This window comes from Myxocyprinus asiaticus, chromosome 28 (assembly GCF_019703515.2).
Source record: "Myxocyprinus asiaticus isolate MX2 ecotype Aquarium Trade chromosome 28, UBuf_Myxa_2, whole genome shotgun sequence".
NCBI lineage: Eukaryota > Metazoa > Chordata > Actinopteri > Cypriniformes > Catostomidae > Myxocyprinus > Myxocyprinus asiaticus.
The window spans coordinates 11,023,034-11,049,985 of NC_059371.1; the positions used below are offsets into that span (position 1 = coordinate 11,023,034).

General features: G+C 38.5%; 1 protein-coding gene across 2 annotated transcripts in view; it reads right to left on the reverse strand.

The window, feature by feature from the left end:
- LOC127419234 (voltage-dependent L-type calcium channel subunit beta-3-like) overlaps positions 1 to 26,952 on the reverse strand; it is a 105,287-nt gene that overhangs the window by 13,628 nt on the left and 64,707 nt on the right. The window contains exons 5-14 of one of the 2 annotated variants that reach the window (XR_007893626.1): positions 22,242 to 22,360; positions 21,071 to 21,150; positions 20,252 to 20,271; positions 18,339 to 18,419; positions 18,200 to 18,258; positions 17,996 to 18,096; positions 17,757 to 17,908; positions 17,350 to 17,445; positions 16,348 to 16,518; positions 7,564 to 7,986 (exon numbers count right to left, since the gene is read on the reverse strand). Coding sequence is in view for 1 of the 2 variants with exons in the window: in XM_051660478.1 (XP_051516438.1) it covers positions 7,624 to 7,986; positions 16,348 to 16,518; positions 17,350 to 17,445; positions 17,757 to 17,908; positions 17,996 to 18,096; positions 18,200 to 18,258; positions 18,339 to 18,419; positions 20,252 to 20,271; positions 21,077 to 21,150; positions 22,242 to 22,360 (1,236 nt within the window). In the remaining variant the exon portion in view is untranslated. Of the gene's footprint in view, positions 1 to 1,239; positions 7,987 to 16,347; positions 16,519 to 17,349; positions 17,446 to 17,756; positions 17,909 to 17,995; positions 18,097 to 18,199; positions 18,259 to 18,338; positions 18,420 to 20,251; positions 20,272 to 21,070; positions 21,151 to 22,241; positions 22,361 to 26,952 lie in introns of those variants that run through there. The other variant, XM_051660478.1, reaches the window with a different exon arrangement.

The window sequence follows — 26,952 nt, forward strand, 5'->3', positions numbered from 1 at the left end:
CCCAATTCATCCATTATGTAAGTCTTTAGCTGCATAATTGTACGGGGTCTTCATTGCCGTATTGTGCGCTTCATAATGTGCCACACATTCTCACTTGGAGATGGTCAGGACTGCAGGCAGGCAAATCTAGTACACACACTCTCTGCTTCACAGCCATGCACTTGCAATCTGGGCAGTATGTGGTTTGAAGTTGTCCTGCTGGAAAATGCAGGGACATCCCTGGAAAAGACGGTGCTGGATGGCAGTATATGTTGCTCCAAAATTTTTACATATCTGTCTGCATTCATGGTGTTCTCACAGATGTGCCAGTTACCCATGCCATGGGCACTGACACACCCCTGACCCATACAGACACTGGCTTTTGGACCTGATGCTGATAACAGCTTGGATGGCCCTTTTCCTCTTTGGCTCGGATAATACAACAGCTTTGTTTTTCAAAAGCTTTTTAAAATGTGGACTCTTCAAACCAAAAAAACACAGTTCCACTGTTCTACTTTCCATCTAAGATGAGACTGAGACCAGAGAAGTCAGCAGCGCTTCTGGACAGTGTTGATGTAGGGCTTCTGCTTTGCATAGTAAAGTCTTAACTTGCATCTGTGGATGCAGCGGCAAATGGTTCTGACTGACAAAGGTTTACTAAAGTTATCCCAAGCTCATGTTCATGATATCCATTACAGATGAATGATGTTTTTTAAGACAGTGACGTCTGAGCGATCAGAGATCACGCACATTCAGAAGTGGTTTTCATCTTGCCCTTTACGCACCAAGATTTGACCAGATTATTTGAATCTTTTAACTTTATTGTACACTGTAGAGGGTGAAATGCCCAAAATCCTTCCAATTTGTCTTTGGGGAACATTGTTCTCAATGTTTTGGATTATTTGCTGAAGCATCTGTTGGCAAATTGACAAGTCACGAATGATCCTTGCTCTTGAAGGACTACGCTGTTGGAGGCTCCTTATATACTATGAAGCACGATTGCTTCATCTGTTTAACATCTGTTTCACATCACCTTGTTATTTTAACTTGTCAAATTTTTATTAGTCTTAAATTGTCCCGTCTCAACTTTTTTGGAGCGTGTTACAATCATCTGATTTGAAATTACTGTACATTTTCAAAAAACAATGAAATTCTCAAGGTAAAACATCATATAATGTTTAGTTGTAGTGCTTATAATATAGCAAAGGGTGAATATAATTTAAAAATCACTCCTTTTTGTTTTTATTAGCATTTTTCATACTGTCCTGACTTTTTCGGAATTGGAGTTGTAAGATTTTTAGAAGAATATTTTAGCTCTATAGGTCCATACAATGCAAGTGAATGGGTGCCAAAATGTTGATGCTCAAAAAAGCACATGAAGGCATCATAAAAGTAATCCATATGACTCCAGTGGTTTAATCCACATCTTCAGAAGTAATATGATAGGTGTGTGTTAGAAACAGATCAATATTTAAGTCTTTTTTTGCTATAAATTCTCCACCCTGCCCAGTAGGGGGCGATATGCATGAAGAATGTGAATCACCAAAAACAAAAGAAGAAGAAATGTGAATGTGAACATTAAAGTGGAGACTGACTGAGCAGGGAGAGAATATATAGTAAATAAAGGACTTAAATATTCTGTTTCTCACCCACACCTATCATATCACTTCTCCACCACAGTCATCTCGAGAACTTTTATGTTGCTCTTATGTGGATTTTGGAGCTTAAAAATGTTGGCACTCATTCAATTGCATTGTATGGACCTACAGAACTGAGATATTCTACTAAAAATCTTTGTATGTGTTTAGCAGATGAAAGAAAGTCATACACATCTGAGATGGCATAAGGGTGAGTAAATGATGAGAGAACTTTCATTTTTGGGTGAACTATCTCTTTAAGATTAAAAGAAGCTTGTATAGTGCAATTTCACTCTTTTTGGTGTGGAGTACTATTTTTAAATCAAAGTTGTATAATTTCTGGTCTTGACAAATAATATTTAATGCATTGAATGAATTATATGCTATGTCCAAAAGTTGTCAAAAAGAAAAACAGAACAGTGGAGGTATTGAAGCCCATGAGTTTGTAAATAAGCATTTTAAATAAAAGGATCTGTTCCACAGGAGCCCCTTGTCTGTGCTCAGTATAAAAGAGGGTGAGTATTCCTACTAACTAGAATAATAGTTACAAACAACAAGAATCAATGCAATACTAAAGTAGAGCAAACACAATCGAAAGAAACAATCAGATCTCATGCAACACTTGCATAGAAACTTTTTTTCAGTCATGCTTTGATTTTCTGTCTTTTAAAAAAAAAATATTTTTATCTAGAACAATAGATTAAAGTGAGACATGTTGATAGCAAATAAAGATAAAGTACATTTAAAGAGAGGCCAGGTCAAGGCATTTGTTCAAATGGACTTGTTACCCTGACTTCCATATCCCAGATGATGTTAATTTCTTATGAACCTCTAAACGGCCTATGTGAGGTTTTGCTTCAAGATCGGTACTCTAAACACAATGTCCAGTTCTACGACACAGTAAACGTCAATTTAAACTTTCATGAGAAAGGCAAGAGCTGGAAAGATACAGTGACTTGTCTAATGACCTGAGATCAACACATATCATAGGTTGTTAACAGGCAGTTGTGTCATTTCTTAGATTTGACATGGACTCATACTCTACGCAAGAACGTGAACGCAAATGGTTCAAGCTATGCAAGCTCAATTTTATAGGCCAAAGCATTCCAAAATAGTTAGAAACGCAACTGATAAAGCAACTCAAGTGTTTTCACATGCATTCTCATTGTTGTCACAAGGGGCGCTATAAGCAGGTAGCATATTAGCATAAACTCTTCTTCTACAGCTACTGTGATGGCGTACCATTGCTAAACAAGTTAGTTAAAGCAAGGTAAACTGTCAACATATTTATAGCTAGCTACCTGAATAATAACATATCCAGTTGAATGGCACAGACATTTGAATGTAACTCTGGCCACCTCCACACTAATCAGTTTAAGTTTAAAAACTCTTTGTTCAGTTTCCTAAAGTCACCGTTTTCTAAAGTATGTGGTAATTGAGAGCATTTTCAAAACACCCCATTTTTGGTTGAGGACAATGCTGTTCTAGTGTGGATGAGAGGCATAAACGTAGCGAAATCAATTAGTTTTCAAATGAAAACGCATTAGTGGACTCTAATACTCAGTACTCACCCCTTGAGAACTGAGGTTTGTTATTGCCATAGTAACACAAGAACGCACATCAAATATGTACATCGTGACTGCAATGGCAATGTGTTGGCCAAGCATTCACGTCTGTGTTTGCGTACTTGTGTAGAGTAAGTTTGTGGCCTTAGCTGAATGATTTACCAACGCATTCCAATTGCACAGTCCCGTTGAACACACAAATGTACACTCTTGCGTTGCTGTGGCGGTAACAAACCTTGGAGGGCAATAGAGTTACCTTAAAATGTTTGTGATATTAAAACGCATGTGCTATTATTCAGGTAGCTAGCTAGCTATAAACATCTGTTTATGGTCAACAGTTTAACTAACTTTAACAAACTTGATCAGCATAGTAGAGGAGTTTACGCTAATGCACACTATAGCGTCCCTTGCAGCAATGCTGAGAATGCAACAGTCGTTGCATTATGAGTAACACTGTGAAACATTTCGTAACACTATAATGCGCAAAATCAAGTTTGTGTATCTAGAAGCACTGTCGTTCACATTTTTGCATAGAATATGTTTCAGCCTTATGCTGCATTCACATTATGTCGGAATTACTTTTATTATTCTACGTTCTCGGACCTTATTTGTTCTATGGCAACACTTATAATGCCGAAATGGCTTTGTTGTTGATAACAGCAAAATATTTATCACTACATTAATTCACCTCTATATGTTCTTGCAAAATGCTATAGGGACAATGAAATCACTGCAGGAAACAATGGCATAGTAAAACTGCGTATCAAACAGAAATACAGTATGTATTACACTACCTTTAACTGTTGAGGCCATTGCCATATTGGATCTTTTCACCCTCACGACTGTCAAGTCGGGGCTTTCATAGAATTCCAATAGAATTTGTAATTACAAGTTTTACGAAGACGTGAGCGCTTTTAACAAGTTCGAATCTCGTAATTGCGGTAATTCCGACATTAAGTGAACGCACCATTAGCATTCACTGAGTCAATGTAACGTAGTGGCCACTAGTAGCTGCTGTTTCCCATGTTTGGATTTCAGTGTCTAGTAAAGGTATACACGTAAATAACTCTCTTGCATTATGTTATGAGATGAATATATGCACTACAGCTGTGATATGTTGTCCTAATACAACACTGGCCACACGGATGGCTGATTCTTCAGATTAGGCCTCATTTTCGTCTATAAGAAAAGCCTTTACAATCTGAAATAAGGAGTTAAGTTTCTAAAAGTGCATTCTGGGAGTGTATGAATCCACAACAATCAACGCAACACAATCAATTAAGGGACCGTCAATTTGGCACAATCCCTCTGGAGGACAATTCATTAGTGCTGAGGACTAGAGGTGTTAAGGCATGCAACTATACATTCACTCAAGTCTCTGTGCATATTTTTAAGGAGCTGTGTAGTCTATTTGATACAATTAAGTAAACGTCCTATGTATAAACATCGATTAAATTGGAAAGATTATTTCTTAAGAAAAATAAGGATTTCTCTCGTTGGCAGGCAATGTTGACTAATGTTCTAAAATCTATTAATTATAAGTTTATTAGTCTGAGGATCCAAATCAATAACTACAGCGCTACGTGAGAGTGTACTGCAACTTTATGTGACTACATCACCGTATAACAACTGACATTACATATACAGTATTTCAATACGTCTCACATCACCAAACTGAGTGAGAGTAATCCTGACTTGTATCCTGTAAACATAGCAACATTTCTTAAAAATAAGTTACAGATCCGTAATTACAAAGTATCCAGGATCGGGTCACTTTCCATTTGATATATATACACTAGTTATTATTAGATGTGTAAATATTATCCTGTTGCAGATTTTAATTTTAAATAAAATGATAAGAGTAGATTTTTCGACCCTAATATACTTTAAAAAAAAAATGTTAAGGTCCTGTTCCAACCCTAATGTGCAAATAGTCCTAAATAAATGTATTCGAAACATGCAATGGTAAAGATATACATGTAAATATTAAGGCCAGTTTGAATTGTCCTATACTGGATAAACCTTAGCCTAAGCTGCTACAGGTCACATCCAAGTCTAAAAGTCATAGTAATAACAAACAGAGAAATGTTTTCTTGGATTTAGTCGGAACACAACCCAGTGTTGAACGTGTCGCCAAGTCAAGGTGTGACGCTATGTTCTTTTAAGTAGTCCCTGGTAACTGCCCCTTGTGTGAGGAAGAAAGAAGGTCGCTTACTTGTTTAAGACACACTTTCATCTCAGTAGAGGCAAAGTCCTTATGAGGCAAGTTGGTTAACTTAGCAGTTGGGTTGCCAACTGTCCCATATTAGCTGGGAAGTCCCGCATTTTGGCCGAAATGAAGACGACCCTTGAGGGACCCCTATTGCCATGTACTTAAGTAGTGATACGCTTGAGGGGGAAATGCAGAACGGACAGCGAAATGTCCCGTACTGAAGGCATAGTGTCCTATATTGAAGGGGAACCACAAGCCCACAAACCCTGGTATGATGTTGAAACTTCCCATATTGAAGCACGCAAAAAAAAAAAAAAAAAATGCTACTCGGTGGCCAGCTATTTTGTAGATGTGTAAGTACAGCTCCTCTCTGCTTGAATGGGCAAAGACCAAAATCTCCAAAACTGTTTGCCACAAATAAGCAATAAAAGCTGACAACATTGGTATCATTACATTTGCTTCTTTAGCTCAAATTCATCCTAATGCGCATGCATGTTCTAGAACAAAATGACCAGGCAACCTTTGCCAAACACAAGATTGGCTGTTTTAACTGAAAGGTGGGACTTCCTTTCTTACAGTCGTCATTGGTAAGCATTGGGATTTCTCCCATTCATTTTTCTACAAGTGGTCAGTCTCCTACTCCTCAAACTGACCCATGTGTCAAATAATTGAACCTCCACCAACTTTCCATGCATGTCCATTTACAGATGCATTCATCTACCTCTATCATTTGGTCAAGTCCCAAATTCAAAAGATTCTAACAACTGCGCCATCCCATTTCCCAAAATGGACACCAAAACTGGTGGGCTACAAGCACTAAAAGTCCTGCAGTGTACTGTATAAATGGACACTTTCTACTGTTGGGTGATAAACTATCTTCAGTTTTCTCTTATTTTCATATCTCCAGAAAAGAAACAGATAATCCTGCAATAAAATCAATTTTAAGCTTGTAGCTGTGTTTTGGAATGTGGTAGCTGATTTCCAGTTGGCCATTAGCAGGTTTAGGGGGTTAACCATCTTGAACCACAAACAAAACAGGTTCCAGGTTCCAAAAAACAGCTTGACCACCTTAACCCTTCCTTGGACTTGCGGGCCATTTTGACTCATTTTTAAAATGGTTCTAAATGGGTCCGAAAGCGGTTTTAGCAGGATTGTCCAGACAGAAACACTGTCCTATTTAGGCTTCCTCTTCCATCTTGTTCATGATGTGCTATTGGCATTACAAATGTAAATGCTAAGATGCAAAATGATGACAAACTGCTTCTTTTCATAAAAGTTCTGGAATGTATCTTATGTACAGACCAAATAGGCAGTTGCACTCCACAAAAGCAGAGCGTAACCCTGTTTGCCCTGAATTCCCTTTCTAGATACAGTAACACGTGGTGCTTCTACAAAATGACAATGTGTGCAACATCAAAAGGTAACAAAAAAGTGACTGCTTATGTCAATTGCCTGAATGATTAGAGTTGCCCAGTGAACTTCCTATTAACTATTGATAATGATACAAACACAAAAGAACTCCCATCAGGCTTTAACTAAAAAATCAGAGCAAAATTTTCACATTTACAAAATCACTAGCAAAAAATAAGCTTATAAAGTAAGATGCAACAAAATGCTACAGTGTCTTTCATTGTGACTACCATTCCATGCTATAAAAGTGCTTTTCATTATCTCATAATGCCTTATGTGCTCATTAGATTCAGGAAGAGGGTAAAATCATGCTCCTCCCTGCTGAAAAAAATAGCTAAAACCAGTCTAAGCTGGTTTACGCTGGTCTAGCTGGCCTCCCAGCCTGGTCAAGCTGGTGTTCAGCTAGTTAAGCTGGTCTCCAAGTCTGACCAGCTCACAAGTGCCCCAAACCCTCCTAAAACCAGGAAACAGGCCAGTTAATATCAGAAAACTACATTAAGCTATATATTTTTTTTAAACAGGGCAAGATATGAAAAATAATTTTTGACTCAGGAGACGTTAGGTGTTTTCCTCCAGAGGAAGTTCAAATGTTGTTTCAATATAAACATGCATTTGATCTTAAAGGAGAAAAGCTACCCTGCTATTTAAAGGCAAATGTAGTACAATACCTCAAACAATAATGACTACATAAGCTTATAAAACAAGATTCTTCAACCATGGGCAGTTATATCCACACACTATGTGTTTCCTAGTTTCTCACCGATCCCATCACCCCAATTCAGGACACAATCCTCTCCTCCCAACTCCTGCAGGCGGGTGATCAGTAGTTGTCTCGCGGCCAGGCGAGCATACACTGTTTATTGTTGCGTTGGTTGTGTCCGTCTTGCGAGTCTCGCTGTTGCAGAAGTCGGTCCTTGGACTCGTGTCCGTTAGCGCTTTGGATGCCCCCGGGGTGGTTACGGTTGGGTGGGTACATGTTCCGATACGTGTGGGAGTGTCGGTGGGGTTCGTATTTATTCTCCTCCTCTTCTTCCTCGTCCTCGGGGGGTTGTAGGGAGCTAGAGCCGCCTCGGTGAAGGGAGCGTGAGTCACTGGCCTCATCGGAGGGCATGAGGCTGTCCTGCTCACCCTGCTCCTCCTCCTCCACACCCCCTCCACCCCCGGCAGGCAACAGCTGCTGGTTCTGAGATAGAAAGAGAGAGATGACAACTCTATACCATATTGAGGTCACATGTTTCCTGTTTGTTTCACTCCAAAGAAAAATTTGTCATTTAGAAGACAGCGAGACCCATTTACACACAGTAAACATACATATATAAAACACAACGAGAGAGGAGAATAGGAGTTTTTGGAGACAGTTATGCCTCAACGAGGACATTAGGAAATTGAAAGTGACTCGTTTCTATGGCTTCGTTCACACTGCACCCAAATCCAGTTGGTGTCCGATATCAAATTGCTATGCATTATAAATTGCTACACAATCCTAAAAAGATTGAGGTTCATTTTAGAAACAAGGAGGTTGCATTCAAAGGAAAGTCAGAGGGATTGTCACATTCACAAAGCATCAGTCTGTGTGGTCAGATACAGCCTTACAATGGACAGATTTCTTGATAATGCAGGAAAACAGGCAGAAATCCGCTTTGTGTATTCACCATATGAAAGTCATGAGGAGGTACAGTGTTAATATCAATCAGCAAGGGGCATAATAAGAGCAGTTTGAGATGACAGAGTGTGCAGCTCGCTTTGTAAACAGAAAAAAAAATATATCAAAAGAAAAAGTGCAGGGGGTCAGAAAAAGGTAGTGTAAGGGGATAGAAATGATAGAATTTTAAAAGGCCTTTTCAAATGGAAAGTTTACACTGCCATATGGAAGTTTACATCATTTGACTGAAATGGACAGATAAAGCATGTAACCTACTGTAGATTTGTATGCTATTTGGACTTTAACATATTTTCAAATTACATATTAGGATTAATTTAATTATAAATTTAATTAATCTCAAAAGAGGTGCATTGCACAGGGCTCAACAAAAAGGATGTGAGAGAGTCTGTTTGAACTGTCATTTGCCTATCGGGCCAGTGCTGTGTTGTCACTATCTCTTACATGACCTAAACCTTTACAAACATAATCTACACCTTTACAAACATAATATACACCTTCACACACATGACCTACACCTTTACAAACATGACCTACACTTTCACAAACATGACCTGCATATTTACAAACATTATCTACACCTTTGCTAACATGACCTACACCTTTACAAACATGACCTACACCTTTACAAACATAATATACACCTTCACACACATGACCTACACCTTTACAAACATAATATACACCTTCACACACATGACCTACACCTTTATAAACATGACCTACACTTTCACAAACATGACCTGCATATTTACAAACATTATCTACACCTTTGCTAACATGACCTACACCTTTACAAACATGACCTACACCTTTACAAACATAATATACACCTTCACACACATGACATACACCTTTACAAACATAATATACACCTTCACACACATGACCTACACCTTTATAAACATGACCTACACTTTCACAAACATGACCTACACCTTTACAAACATGACCTACACTTTCACAAACATGACCTGCATATTTACAAACATTATCTACACCTTTGCTAACATGACCTACACCTTTACAAACATGACCTACACCTTTACAAACATAATATACACCTTCACACACATGACCTACACCTTTATAAACATGACCTACACTTTCACAAACATGACCTGCATATTTACAAACATTATCTACACCTTTGCTAACATGACCTACACCTTTACAAACATAATATACACCTTCACACACATGACCTACACCTTTACAAACATAATATACACCTTCACACACATGACCTACACCTTTATAAACATGACCTACACTTTCACAAACATGACCTGCATATTTACAAACATTATCTACACCTTTGCTAACATGACCTAAACCTTTACAAACATGACCTACACCTTTACAAACTTGACCTACACCTCTATACTGTCTACAAGTGGTGGACCTACACTTTCACAAACATGATCTACACCTTTACTAACATGATCTACACCATTACAAACATGACCTACAACTTTATAAACAAGACATACACCTTTAAAAACATTACCTACACATTTACAAACTTGATCTACAACTTCACAAACATGATCTACACCTTTACAAACATGATCTTCACCAGGGGTCGGCAACCTTTTTTTACATCAGCATAACATTTTGAGTGAAAAATTTGTGCAAAACCCGATGATTATGATATATTCATGATCGTGCATGTGAATTTTCACAGAGCATCTTGTGAAAGTGCTTTAATGAAAGAAAACCTGCCCTTTTCTACAAAATGAGTTAATGTCACAAATTTGCTTATTTGATTACTGATCACGAAATTGTGTGGAATCTTAAATATTCCTTATATAATGTCATACATTTTTCAAAATCACACAGAGGGGTAATCACAAGTACACAAGCAACAGTGAGAGAGAAGCAGGCTATTTTATTTATATAAAGTTTTTCGCACCTGCATTTCAATCTACATCTTGATGTAATCCTTCCTCATGATCACACAGTATGTTTTCCATGTTTTACAGCTGAATGGGAGCCTTAACACTATAAAAATGTGACAAGACTCACATTTTGAACCACACGATGTGGGTTTATGTTTTCTCTTTTAATTGTTTAATGTAATTTTGAATCTGACCATGGTTTAAGGAGGGTGTACCTGTATGCTGGGTTGGAAACCTCAAGGATTAATAGTGGTGTTTTCCTTATTACATACGTGTTGTTCAGAAAGCAAAAAGAAACAAATGAAACACGGAATGTAGGCTGTCATCAGCGCAGCCTGACTGAAGCAAAGCGGGCGTATTTACTCGCGTGATTAACCGAAAGTTAAGCGCTGCCGGCTCGTGATGTGGAATGGCTTGCACGCGCTGCATGAGTCTGTTGGGTATACTGCAGTCTCGTCACATTTTAACTTTTTGTTTAGCCTCCCATTCAGCTGAAGAAAATGCTGCATGATCATGAGGAAGGATTATATCAAGATGTAGATTGGAATGCATGTGCGGAATTTATATAAATAAAATAGTCTACTTCTCTCTTGTCATTGCTGGCGTGCCATAGGTTGCCTACCCCTGATCTACACCTTTAAAAACATGACCTTCACCTTTACAAATAGGAGCTACACTTTTATAAACATGACCTGCACATTTACAAACATGATCTACAACTTTACTAACATGATCCACACCATTACAAACATGACCTACAACTTTATAAACAAGACATCCATCTTTAAAAACACAACCTACACATTTAAAAACTTGATCTACACCTGTACAAACATTACCTACACCTCTATACTGCCTACACCCTTAGCAACACTGTCTACACCTAAATCTTCACAAACATGACCTACACCTTTATAAACATGACTCACACCTTGACCTACACCTTCACAAACATGACCTACACCTTTACAAACATGACCTACACTTTCACAAACATGACCTGCATATTTACAAACATTATCTACACCTTTGCTAACATGACCTACACCTTTACAAACTTGACCTACACCTCTATACTGTCTACACCCTTAGCAACACTGTCTACACCTAAATCTACACAAACATTACCTACACCTTTACAAACATAATTTACACCTCTATACTGCCTACACCCTTAGCAACACTGTCTACACCTATATCATCACAAACATAACCTACACCTTTACAAACACTGACTTACAGAAGTGCTGCTTCTAGATACATAGCCTCCACGTTTAAACACTATCTACACAAAGCACAGACTACACCTTTAGAAATACTGCCTACACTCTTAGCAACACATTCTACAACTAAACCTTTACAAACATGTCCTACACCTTCACAAACATGACCTTCACCTTTATAAACATGACCTGCACCTTTACAGACACAACCTACACCTTTACAAACATGATCTACACCTTTAAAAACATGATCTATAGAAGTGCTGCCAATATCTTGAAAAAAGTTGCCTCCACCTTTAAAAATACTGTCTTCACAATCAGAAGTACAGACTGCACTTTCTGAAATGCTGTCTATACATTCATCTTCACTCAACAGTGCGTGCCCCTTTTAGAATCACTGACTTCATTAGTGCTACAAGAACGATCAGCGAACTAGCACTTTATAGCATTCAATTATGTTCAAAGGATATTTGAATGTGATTTTGGGGGAAGTTAAGGTCTGTTACCTGCATAAATATTCTGAGAAATTTAAATACTTGAATCATTTTTGTGAAGTCAGAAATCAGTTTTTGCATGACTAACTTTTTCAACTCTTGGCAAATTAGTTAATACATATAAATAAAGATTATGAGTGAGCTACATGTCTCCAAAATTATACAAACCAGGACAAAATATTTGTATTAACACAACAGAGTATCAACATCATATACAGTATTTGCATATATGATTATTTTTTTTTAGTGCTTTGTTAATGGGGATACCACATGGCCATTTCCATTTGGAGGGGTTAAAGGAAGAATAATCAGGGTGGGGTTCTTATTTAAAGTCTGTGTGGGGAAAGTCACACTGACCGTCCCACCTACTCACCGCAGGTTTGTAAGCGTTCATTCAATTAATTCCTGTGTTTCAGAGAACTGCAAAGATGTCAGGCATGAATGAGACACAGAACAGACAGATTCAGACTTACAACATGTCAGTATTCAATGGTTCTTTGGACCCAAGACTACAAACGACAGAGAAAATGGAGTACAGGAATGAACAGAACAGACAAATGCTTACTTTATAACCTTTCTTTTGTCAAAAAAGGCAATTACTAGTATCAGCTTGAAAATTACAAACCTGCTCTGTCAAACCCAATATACAAGGCTTACCATTTTTTGCCTTATTATTAATTGTGAACATAAATTGATTAAAGCAGAACAAAATATACACTTTAGTTTAGGCTCTGAGTTTTGAATAAATGTATGGCCAGTCTAATTCACAAATACATGGACTGTGTAAATTGATCATTATGTGTAATAAGTAAATAAAATTTGCTGATTTAACTGATTTTGGCATATTTCTAGAGGTTCATGTTTTTAAAACTTCATAATGCAAGTTCCAAAAAGGCTTGGACAAACAGTATCTGGAAATACTACCATTACATTGTCATTGTGTCTTAATACCACAGACTCCCTTGTTGCATACTGTTAAATGTTAGCATCTAGGGGTTGTGGGCAATATTTGCAGAAACAGCATGCACAGATGCACACTTCGAAAACAAACCAGAAATAGTGTAACACGTTTCGGTTACACATGTAACCTTGGTTTCCTGAAAAGAGGGAATGAGATGCTGTGTCAAAAGCTGACGCTATGGGAGCACCTCCCAGGGGGCATTGATTTTGAAACCCTACATCATCACGCCAATTTGATTGGCTGGTGAAGCTGTTGGACACACCAACAGGTTTTTCTTACTGAAGGAAGGACTGAAGGAAAAACTATAGATAGCACAGGGAATCAAGGTTACGTAAGTATATAAGATAACTTTGATGCTGTATCAGAAGCTGGTGCTATGGGAGTCGTATTCCATAATGCCATAGCACTGATGTGCAATGCCTACTATTACAGTGTAGTCAAAAGCACTGCTGTATCCACCCCTAGAGAAAAATAGAAAGGAAAGTGGGGACAATAAACCAACGGCTAGATGCCAAGACATAGACTCTAGACATGCCAGGTAGTGGAGCAATTTCTCAACACATCTTCCTGGTTAGCGGGAAGAAGGGGAGCAGAGATTTTGCACAATGACACTAGCCAACAGGGTAGTGAAACATTGCACACACGCTCTCATTCACAGCAGTGGGAATGGAGAGACCATAGTTTTTGATCTAACACCAATACTAACCAATTGGTCAGTGATCAACCTTCTTCCTCTGTAAAGAACTGGGAAAAGAGGGAAGATACATGCAAGTTATAAAATCTGGCAAAGGTGTTAGGAGAAGCCCAACCTGCAGCCAGTCATATGACTTCTAGAGACACGCCCTCTGCGCATGCCCAGACTCCTGGTAGAATGAACTTTTATGCCCATGGGAAATTGTATGCCAGTGCTTTACCCTTGTCAAGTGTAGGAGAATGGACTGAACGCGTTCATCGGTCAGGTGCAGACATGATTTCTGTGTCGAGTTTCACTCATAAGAAGGAAATTTGCTGAGTGGCCACTCATGCGCTCTTTGTCCAGTTGTCCTTGAGGCCCCAATGTGCTAGCAACAGGTCTCTGTGCTTGCACGCTTGTACCTTCGATTGAGCTATCAGCAACCACTCTTCGATGTAACACGGATGCCGCTCGACCTTAGCGGAGCGGGCGCCATATCGACACATTTCGCACATTTGCGAAGGGCCAAGGACAACTTGAAGGGTAGGACCTTTGAAGGCAAATCTCAAGAATGGCTTGCAGCAAGGGCTATCTGCACACATGCATCTGCAAATCGCTTGACACAAACCCTTTACAGTGGACAAACATGAAACAAAATCTGTCTCGAAGTAACCAATTTGAGACTTATAAGTGTCCAAATCAAGCACCTTATGTCCAGTATGGGTCACAGCTCAGCGTCCTACTTGGGGACCAGAAAATTAGCATCTTTGGCGAGGAGGTATTGTACCTCTGAGCATAAAATTGGCACGTCCCACACCGTACGGTGGAGGACAGAACGCCGCTGGAGAGAGGCAGTCGCCTTACGAACCAAAGCACACAGCCGTGTTCGACAGTGCTCAGCCTTTTGTGAACATGTTTTTTGCCTTGTGCAGCCACTTTGAGGTATGTTAGTCATGCTGGGGCATGGCAGATTTCTGGCATACTATCAACAGCAACGCACACTAGGGATGCCACAACAAAACGCTTGCGTGAAGTGATACAGGAAATTACGTAAGATCACACGTGAGACAGGAGTTCTTCCCTCTAAAAATGGTGGTCCGCATGGAGTTTGCAATCCAAGCTGTTTGTGCGCTGATTTGCAGCGAAAACCCCAAAAAGAATTGTCTGCTCTGCAGAGAGAGTAAATAAATTCTTTTACAATGATTGTAGGTACCTGCTGGTGTTGTGGCTCGACAAGGACATGTTTGTTCTTTGTTTTTGTTTCAAATAATTGAAAAGCTTATGTGTATGTGAATTTATTCTGACAGAAACTCTATTTAAGCCCATTTATTCTGATAGAAACTATTTAAGCCCATTTATTCTGATAGAAACTATATTATTGTGCTCACCATACAAATAGATGCATGATAATACTGGGTTCAGGGAGCTCTCTCATCGTCGCTGATGTCATTTCCAGTCAAAACACATTTCACACTGCAGGACTTGGAGTCACAGACAGGTCTAGATATTTAACGTGCTAGATATCTCTCAGGCATCTGCGACGCATCGGCACATCTCTCAGATCGCGTCTTTGAAAATTCACACGATCTGCGATCTCCATTAACTGTCGGCGAGTAGAAAATCAGGGCTAAAATCGTGTAGTGTAAACTAGACATAAGACGTTCAGTTGTGATATGATATGCATTTTTTTGCATCAGTGCTGTTGTATAATAAGAAAAGTTGCAAATATTCATAAAACCGGATTACCAGATGGTAATCTCACCATTAAAATCTCACACCGTGGCATCCCTAGTGTGACGCTAGGCTCCGGCTTATATGCAGTTTGATGGCTAGTGAAGCATCAAGCTTCACTAGCCATCAAACTGGCATGATGGTATAGGGTTTCAAAGTCAATGCCCAATGGGAGGTGCTCCCGTAGTTTCAGTTTATGTAGCAGCGCCAAAGTAACCTTCTTGAAAGATACTTTAGAACAACTACTGTACACTGCAAAAAAAATGTTTGTCTTGTTTTCCAGGATCTAAACATCCTTAAAACAAGATAAATCTACTTCACTGATATCTATTACATCAGATAATAAGTCTAGTTTTCAGATAAATCTAACATTTTAAGCATAAGCCTCATAAAATGTTGCTAGATTTCTTGAAAAACAAGACTTAACATCTGATGTCATTTTGCTTCTCAAGTAAATGTAAGAATGTCATATGCAGGAAAAAAAAGACTACTATGCGAATTGGGAAGCAGTATTTACATGCAATTTTGAGGATAAAAAGATGTATACTGTTATTAAAATAAGATCACTTGACATCAAATTTGATTTAATATTAGGTGGAAACACATGAACTAGAACATCTTAGTACAGAAATCAGGTGCATATTTCTTAAAGCACATGGTTCATCTACCATTTATCAAGGTGACAACAAACTATCTACAGGCACAGCAGGACACTATATGTGATTATGTGTATTTTTAGCACAGTCCTGTGACAGTCTCTGGACTACTTTCCTGGCTGATCTATGAGGACCCATACTAAGTCTGGTGGCCTCTGGTCTAACTAGTTCAACTCATATATAACTGCAATACTCAAGGGGTGTTCACACTGCCAGCTGTCACCCATCCACAAAGATCACCTCACCTGTAGGCTGGAGATTGCTGAGGGCGGGGTCATCAGATTTTGCTCCAATAAGGGGTTGAGAGGGGCGGTGCCTGGCAGATGAGTGGCACGCCAGTAAACCTCCAAATATTCTGCTAGGTGCTCACAGGCGTCCTCCAATTGGTTCTCGTCCAAAATTACATCAAACATCTCCTGATGGGGAGACAGGGTGGAGGAGAATATGACATGCAGGGGATGGAATTAGAAGATATTATTTCAAATATCTTGTGATGGTGATCAGGTGATGGGAGATGGCGTAGGATAATGGCTCTATGGAACAACATGCAACATGGCTTGTGTCAGAATGTGGTTTGGAAAAGCAAGTGTCTACATCATTACAACTGTAGCAAGGCCAGTGTCAACAGCTTCAGTTAAGAATTTAGCTGCTGTATAGGGTTGAAGAGCTATCAATCAAGAAGGTATGAAGACAAAACATTTCAATTATTATTATTTATTTTTTTTACACCAGTTTCATTGACCATTTTGCCTTAATTTCAAAATAACACAAAATACATTAAAATAGTGTAGTCAAAGAGTTGGAGGAACATTGTTTTTTTTTTGTTTTTTTTGCATTATAAAAGGTCCTTTCTTTCTGTGTCAGCAACTGACATTTTTAATGGGGATGTGGGAAACACATCTAACTTCACTTTGTTTGGGTTTCAGAGTTTTGATGGGTAATGGGGTGTATTTATACACTGTGCTTTAAAGTCAACATGATACAGCTTTTGCATTGAGAAATTTGCAGTCCATTTTACTTCTGTATTCTGATGTATTCCCAAGTAAAAGAGGATATTCAAGGGGGTAGGGCATTACCTGCCTAGACCTTTCTTGTGCCCCCCCAGTCGGACAATGAAACGACCAAGGGGGACACACCGGTCAGATGAAAAGAGAACCTGCTGCCACCCTAATGGTCAAAATACCCCACCCAAAGATCTAGTTGGCCCTGATTGTTTGTGTGTGTGTGTTTAAACTTAATGAACTCACAGGAGGACACTGAGCCAGTTTATCTGCTGCCATCATCTGGACATTCAGATGTTTGCTCTGTGATTTACCCCTTGACTTTATCAACCGCTGCAGGACCTGCAGAGAGTAAAGGACAATGAGAAACTGGGTTATCTTTGACTACACAAATGCAATGTCTGAAATGGACCGAAAAAGAATGACATCTATTTTGTGTAGATCTAGCAAGTGTAGTTAAATAATTACATCATATTTTTTTTTTTTCCAAGGTACTGGGCCGCTCTGGGTTTAAGAGGTTTTTAAGCTAGTTAAGAAGGCTTGGTAGGGACACAAACATTCCAGCATCTCAAAACAAAATATTCTGGTGACATCCACCACTAAGGGTGGTTTAACAGTGATAAATGGTGCACATATGTGTTCATGGGGCGTACCTTTGGTGAGGAGACCTTGACGTACACTATGATGGGAGCTAGTGATGTTTTAGCGAGCTGTGCAGGATGGTTAATGGTGTCTGCATCCAGAACCACCAGTTGAAGGGTTTTAGCCAGTTCAAAGATCCTCTCAATCTCACTCTGGACCTCCGCTGACAGCACAAACAGACAACCAAAACATAAGGCCAAAGAAAATGGCCCAGAGTTCAAAGTGTGTCTTTAGTGTGTGATGCTCTCACCCAGACTGGTTCGTGTGTTGGATCTCTCCATGATGGGCCTCTTGTTGAGAACTGATCTCTTGGCCAAAGAAAGGTCAGCGGTAACCCGGGTTATAGAAATCCTGTCAATTTAAAAACACTTAACAAACTTCTACCTGTGTTTTGATCTCTTATATGTATACAGATAAGAAATGTGACAAGGTCAAAATGTCTTTTCAAACTCACCGTCCATCAAAACGATGTTTGACAAAGTCAAACAGGGCTTTCTGCATCATGTCTGTCACCTGTCAACAGACATACACATGTGATCACATTTGTTATTATAGTGTGGCATACAGAGGGCTGTTTGATGTCTAGCATTCACCTCATAGCCCTTCAGTGAAGGCCCAACCAGAACCACAGGTCTCATGGATGGCACTACATCGTAAGGAGGAACGTGTTCAGTCTAATTCAGAAAGACAAGAGCAGCACTGTAACAGATGATTTAGTCACACAGAGCTAAAGCAGCAAGTCAACATTATTATTACTGTAATAACACAGAACGGTAACTTACAACTAGATTAAAAATTTTGTCCAGTTTGTCTTTATTGGCTTGAAAATCAACATTTTATTCATGTTTTAAAATGTTTCCCTTTTTCAGTCTCAAATGTTGGAACACTAGGATAAGATTCAACTGTAAATCCATTTTGTATAACATCTTAGAAATAAAATACTGATAAACCACATAAACACATATAAATGGGCATGATAATGAATACATATCACACAAAATTATTTTGACTGGACCTTCAGTTTTCAAAAATCACATTTAAAATATTGCACTACAATGGAAGTCAATAGGGCAAGGCTTTCCGGAGGGTTTAAAAGAAACATGCACTTGTATTTTACAATTTTATTTTAAGCACTTCATAAAAGTGCATGTTATTTGCACAGTAAAGCTGTCTAAATTATTCTTTTAGTGTTGGGACTTCTATTTTTGACAGATGAACTTCTGTTTTTGTTTTGCCCATGTAATTTGTCTGGATGGCATTTCTCAATGTAAATAGTCCCTTTGTGTTTTCTATGCACATATAATGCAAACGTTACTGTGTTTACCGGCTTTTCATGGTCATGACAGAAGTTGCAAACTTGATATAACCTTACAGAAAGTTTGTTAGCGATGTTATCATGCTAGTGTCATGTTAACACATATGTAAGTCTTGTGGCTATACCTTTTCTAATGCAATGACTTGACCCATAGACTTCCGTTATAAGAACATTACTATGACAAAAATTATATTCCATGGAAATCAACAGCACAGATGCCACCGATGCTGTCAACAGAACTTAAATGAATATTCCAGATTCAATACAAGTTAAACTCAACTGACAGTATTTGTGGCATAATGTTAATTACCACAAAAAGTTATTTTGAGTCATCCCTCCTTTTCTTTAAAAAAAGCAAAAAGCGAGGTTCCAGTGAGGCACTTACAATGGAAGTGAATGGGGCCAATTTTTTTGGAGGGTTTAAAGGCAGAAATGTGAAGCTTATAATTTCATAAAAGCACTTAAATTAATTCTTCTATTAAAACTCATGCATTATTTGAGCTGTAAAGTTGTTTAAATTGCCATTTCTACAGTCATTTTAGGGTTTACAGCATTACATCGTCATGGCAACAAAGTTGTAAAATTGGCTATAACTTTACACAGAAAAGGTTCGTAAGTGATTTTATCACACTAAAATCATGTTAATATGCATATTGTTTGTCTTGTGGCTATACTTTTGAAACAGTGAGTATTTGAATGTTTACGGATTGACCTCATTCACTTCCATTGTAAGTACCTCAATATAACCCAGATTTTTGCTTTTTTAAATAAAAGGAGGGACGAGTCGAAATTATGTTTTTGGTAATTAGCATTATGCCACAAGTGCTGTCGATTGAGCTTAACTTGTGTTGAACCTGGAATATTCCTTTAAGCTGAATTGAACCCAGAATTTTTTTTTAAAGATTTTACATGTGCACTCTATTTGTCAAGCACACAAGCACACATCCATAAACCAGGCAGTTAAACAAACACTCTAATCCCATTTGGCATACAAAAGTATTTGGGGCAGCATAAAACCTCAATAAAACCCCCAAAGGGTTCCTTTATACTTGCTATGAGTTTCACAACAAATCAAAAATCTTACATCCTGCCTGACCAATCACAAGAAAGTAAAAGATGAAATTAGAACAGATGTGTATGACTCTCTTCAACTACATAACACACAAACAATGGCTTTGTCAACACACCTACCTGCTTTAGCTTCTGCTTGGCTTTTGAAAATGAGAGAACACACATCAAGATCAGCTTTTAGAAGATTTAAGATTTATGAAGAATTGCTTATAATATTTTTACTGTAACCTGGACCTCATAGGTGGATGTTTGGATTTGACAATTGAATCTAAGACATAGTTCACCCAAAAAATAAAACAAATCTGTCCTTAAAATTCTATACTCAGCCTCATGTCATTTCAAACCCTTATGTTTTCATTTTTTCATAGGAACACAAAAGGAAATGTTTAGAAGAATGTTCATGTAGCTCTTTTCCATTCAACCATTAATTTTTCATAGTGACCATGACTTTCAAGCTCCTAAAAATTTATGGTAGCCCATAAAATCCATCCCGCATATTCGAACTGACATGCAACATATTCTGTACAGTAGTTATGACATGCAAGAATCAATGCTGTTTGCTACTTTTATGATACTTTAATGTTGGTTGGTTTTGTTTTGTTTTTTGGGGGGGTGGGGGGTGGGGGGTTACCTTTTTGGAGCGAAAATATACCCTTGAGTGTTCCACGGATAAAATAACAGCATATGGGTTTGGAAAGACTTGAGGCTGTGTAAATAATGACAGAATTAAATTTTTGGCTGAACTATTCCTTTAACCTGTGACAGAATATCTCATGCATGTTTAGAAGAGAAGGACAGACTAAGAACAAAATCAAGGGGAGAATAAACTCAATGATCAACTTCAGTTCTACTGACATTACGCTCATTTGGGGTTGTATTTCCAGCCACACACACCCCTCCCTCCAAAGCAGCATGTCACTCAGGCCCTGTCATACTCACTCTCACCTGCAGATGGCGACGTGGATCTCCAACCTCCTGATACCATATCACCCAGACTGGAGGAAGAGTTGCCACTTTTCCTGCAGAGACAGAAACAACATTATCACAATCACAGAGCAGCCAATAACACATTCCTTCACTGAGCTAGGGAGTAAACTGTGCAAAAGTGTAAAAATTAGCAGGAAATGTGTTTTAAAGGAATTGTTTACCCCAAAATTAAAATTATGTCATTGTTTACTCACCCAAATGTTGCTGTGAAAGACAAAAGGTGAATTTTGCAAAAGGTTTATTAGACTTTTGCACTATATTCCAAGTTTTCTGAAGCCAGACAATCATGAACAGAACGACATGGAAGTTATTATTCAGTCTCACATAAAATCTTGAATTAATAAAGCGCTGAAATGAAGTATGGAGGCTACGTCGATAACACCAATGAGGATTGAAATGATCTAAGTAGCCGCCATATTTGATCGAGTCATATGAGTTATATTGATTACTTTTACTGTGGTTTTATGGTGTTTTTTGACAGACTAGACTATTCACTGTAATTATGGTGAATAAACCCTTAAGGACTTTTAAAAATTCACCTTTTAAGTTCCACAGAAGAGAGAATATCATAAGCGTTTGGAGAAAAATTGGGGTGAGTGAATTAAAAACAGAATTTTCATTTGTCAACTACTCAGACAAAACTATTTCTTTCAGCTTTGTGGTCTTTCCATTTTATGCATACAAATCAGATGTGCTCGAAGAAATATCATGTTAGCATGCTACTATTAACTGCCTCATGTTACAATTAATACCATGCTCCTACAAACTGATTCATTGCCATGACTCTACCAAACTTTGGTAAATTCAGGGACTAGCTTTTGTTCAGAAGCGCTCATTGGAGCAGCCTGGTACCTAGTACAATACACTTTGTTTCATTTTGGACTAAAAAAGCTTGTGCAAATTTGTTCACAGACATTGCGTAGCATGCAGTCAATCAAATTGGAGCTTGCTACTTTCAATAGCTTTTGACATTTTGGTGCTGTATGCATCAGATTGTCTGTGAATGGTTTGTGGGCTTAGACTAGCCACTGCAATACTAACAGTCATGTGTTGATACTATGATTGAGGCAGAGAAAAGTTTTGTGCTTGAAATGCTATGAACGTGTCAGAGAGAGAGAGAGACCTCTGTTGTTTTTGCTCCTGTTTGAGTCTCATGGCCTCCAGTCGGAGGGGGCTAGGAATGAAGCTGATGTCTGCCCCCTCTTTCACCAGCCTTCCAATCCACCAGTCATTATTGTACTTCTGCAACACCCACACACAAGAGAAAAAAAAAACTAAAATTTGTCACAATACAAAAATTCATTGTCAGTACCAATACCAGTGAAATTTCACGATTCTTGATACAAATTATGATACAGCAGCAAAAATTAATGAACAGACTGCTTAATTTAAAAGTTACATTTTAATATAAATGTTATCAAGTAAAATCAAAATAATGGCATGTTGCTTCAAGTTTTTCAGATCATTATTCAAATACACAATCAGTAATAAAGAAATAAATTAAGTGTATGATTATCTGTTTCTTGTCAGTATTGTTGTTTGACTAATATTAATAGTTCAACTCAAAATGAAATATCACTCATCATTTACTTACATGCCATCCCAGATGTGTATGACTGTCTTTCTTCTGCACAACACAAATGAAGATTTTTAGAAGAATATTTCAGCTCTGTAGGTCTGTACAATGCAAGTGAATGGTGACCTGAAGCTTGAAAATCAAGCTTGAAATCACGATCGTGCTTAGAGACTGGAATTGCAAGATGTACCGTGAAAAAGGAATTACATTTTTATCTGTTCTCACCCACAATCTATTGGATCGCTTCAAAAGACATGGATTAAACAACTGGAGTCGTATGGATTACTTTTGATGCCTTTATGTGCTTTTTGGAGCTTCAAAGTGTTGGTCACCATTCACTTGCATTGTATGGACCTACAGAGCTGAAATATTCTTCTAAAAATCTTTGTTTGTGTTCTGCAGAAGAAAGAAAGTCATACACATCTGGGATGGCATGAGGGATTACATGCACATTATTACACTGATTATACTTGATAAGCCGACAACATGTGTGGTCATGTAAAAGCAATACGGCTTTCATTTATTGGTGTAAGGTCATAAACAGTTTAAGAATAAACCGGACGTCAAGGGTAGAATTTTGCCAGTTGCCCCGATTTTGTGTTGCATTTAAACATCTTAAACAGCATTCTTACAGGCTTATCCAATGTGCGCAAGTAGGGCTGAAACGATTAGCCAACGTTATCGACAACGTCGACAATAAAACATTTACTATTGTTGAATAGTCGTTTGATCTCATTTAACGTAACATGAGATCACATTAAACTCTAATGATGACGAGCGAGAGCAGCGCTGCAGCTCACGCCTGACTGAGAAGAGGAAGAATTACACAGCTCACAGTCCAGATGCACTCTAAACTTTCCAAACAACTTCAGGTGATGTAGATCACAAATTACGAGGGAATTATACAAAAATACAAAATAAGTAAATACAGAAGCACTCTCGTTGTGGAATAAGTGGAGCTGGAGCAAAACTAGCATCTCGAGCATCTTTAAATGAAACACCCCGGCATTACATCTTAAATGCAGTTATATTTAATGTGTTATAACTTTATTAAAGTTCAAATAATACGGCAGCAGATCATGTAAATAACTACAAACTCCGAAACTGGCATTTCTCTGTGCAGTCAGCACCTCTTCTATGAGTTGGGCGAATGTCCCGATCTAAGGGGGAGAGATTGAAACTGCACCCGGCTGATGTACACTCTGACTCGGGACACGCATCCCTCGAGCACGCACGCTTAATGCAGTTAGATTATAACGCGATGGCAACTTATTGAATCATAATATGTGTCACTGTGCATTTCTTATCGTGAAGAAAATTGGCAATACGCAGCTTTATTAATACGAGAGAGTTTGTTTTTTTGTGAGTTAAAGATGGATTGAAGTGAATAGAAAGGTGAGAGAGGGTAGTCTTCGCCCCATCATACACTGCAACAAAATACTTTGATTTGTTTTTGTTTTGCTTGTTTTCCCATATAAACATATAAAACTCCTTTAAAACAACGTACATTTTCTTTAGCAGCTATAATGCAGAAGACATTTTTTTTATCTCAGAATGTTGAATATAATATTAAAAATACAAATATTTTAAAATATCTAAAAATCCTTTAAAAAAAGATGCATTCACCTGAGAAGCAGCATATAAGATATTTAGACTTGCTTTTAGAGAATAGATCTTGAATATACAGTGGTGTGAAAAAGTGTTTGCCCCCTTCCTGATTTCTTATTTTTTTGCATGTTTGTCACACTTAAATGTTTCAGATCATCAAACAAGTTTAAATATTAGTCAAAGATAACACAAGTAAACACAAAATTCACTTTTTAAATGAAGGTTGTTAATATTAAGGGAAAATAAAATCCAAACCTACATGGCCCTGTGTGAAAAAGTGATTGCCCCCTAAACCTAATAACTGGTTGGGCCACCCTTAGCAGCAACAACTGCAACCAAGCGTTTGCGATAACTTGCAATGAGTCTTTTACAGCGCTGTGGAGGAATTTTGGCCCACTCATCTTTGCAGAATTGTTGTAATTCAGCCACACTGGAGGGTTTTCGAGCATGAACTGCCTTTTTAAGGTCATGCCACAGCATTTCAATAGGATTCAGGTCAGGACTTTGACTAGGCCACTCCAAAGTCTTCATTTTGTTTTTCTTCAGCCATTCAGAGGTGGACTTGCTGGTGTGTTTTGGATCATTGTCCTGCTGCAGATCCCAAGTTCGCTTCAGCTTGAGGTCACGAACAGATGGCCGGACATTCTCCTTCAGGATTTTTTGGTAGACAGCAGAATTCATGGTTCCATTTATCACAGCAAGTCTTCCAGGTCCTGAAGCAGCAAAACAGCCCCAGACCATCACACTACCACCACCATATTTTACTGTTGGTATGATGTTCTTTTTCTGAAATGCGGTGTTACTTTTACGCCAGATGTAATGGGACACACACCTTCCAAAAAGTTCAACTTTTGTCCTGTCAGTCCACAGAGTATTTTCCCAAAAGTCTTGGGGATCATCAAGATGTTTTCTGGCAAAAATGAGACGAGCCTTAATGTTCTTTTTGCTCAGCAGTGGTTTTCGTCTTGGAACTCTGCCATGCAGGCCATTTTTGCCCAGTCTCTTTCTTATGGTGGAGTCATGAACACTGACCTTAACTGAGGCAAGTGAGGCCTGCAGTTCTTTGGATGTTGTTGTGGGGTCTTTTGTGACCTCTTGGATGAGTCGTCGCTGCGCTCTTGGGGTAATTTTGGTCGGCCGGCCACTCCTGGGAAGGTTCACCACTGTTCCATGTTTTCGCCATTTGTGGATAATGGCTCTCACTGTGGTTCTCTGGAGTCCCAATGCTTTAGAAATGGCTTTATAACCTTTTCCAGACTGATAGATCTCAATTACTTTCGTTCTCATTTGTTCCTGAATTTCTTTGGATCTCGGCATGATGTCTAGCTTTTGAAGATCTTCTGGTCTACTTCACTTTGTCAGGCAGGTCCTATTTAAGTGATTTCTTGATTGAGAACAAGTGTGGCAGTAATCAGGCCTGGGTGTGGCTAGAGAAATTGAACTCAGGTGTGATAAACCACAGATAAGTTATGTTTTAACAGGTGGGGCAAACACTTTTTCACACAGGGCCATGCAGATTTGGATTTTGTTTTCCCTTAATAATAACAACCTTCATTTAAAAACTGCATTTTGTGTTTACTTGTGTTATCTTTGACTAATATTTAAACTTGTTTGATGATCTGAAACATTTAAGTGTGACAAACATGCAAAAAAATAAGAAATCAGGAAGGGGGCAAACACTTTTTCACACCGCTGTAAATTTTGTCTTTACTGCACTCGCAGAAGTATAACCAAGTGAAAAAATACACTTATATACAAAATACACGTATATTTAAGATACATTCTCTTAAAGCAAGTCTAAATATCTTATATGTTGCTTCTCAAGTAAATGTACTGTATTTTGTTTCGGGGCCTGGGTAGCTCAGCGAGTAAAGATGCTGGCTACCACCCCTTGAGTCACAAGTTCAAATCCAGGGCGTGCTTAGTGACTCCAGCCAGGTCTCCTAAGCAACCAAATTGGCCCGGTTGCTAGGGTGGGTAGAGTCACGTTGGGGTAACCTCCTCGTGGTCGCTATAATGTGGTTTGTTCTCGGTGGGGCGCATGGTGAGTTGTGCGTGGATGCCGCGGTGGATGGCGTGAAGCCTCCACATGCGCTATGTCTCCGCGGTAACGCACTCAACAAGCCACGTGATAAGATGCGCGGGTTGACGGTCTCAGACGCGGAGACAAAAGAGTTTCATCCTCCACCACCCAGACTGAGGCGAGTCACTACGCTACCACGAGGACTTAAAGTGCATTGGGAATTGAGCATTCCAAATTGGGGAGAAAAAAAAATATTATCTTGTTTTAAGGATTTTTAGACAATTTTAAATGGAAAACAAGACAAAAACACTTGATAACAGTACAGTGAATTTCTTTACTGAATTAAACTTAATAAAAAGTTTTTTTTTTCCTTTTAATTCAGAGAATGTCATTTAGAGGTATTTTTAAAAGATGATTTTGTCCTCTTTATTGTTAGTTAGCACGTTTAATACAAACTTTTAAGTCGGGGCACAAGCTGAATAATCGGTTAAGATCTAATGATTGATCGTTGCAATAATCGCTGAATAGTGGAATAATCGTTCTAATAATCATTATATTAATCGATTATCAAAATAATCATTAGTTGCGCAAGTGCTGTGCACATGCCTCTTCATGATTTGACGTCAA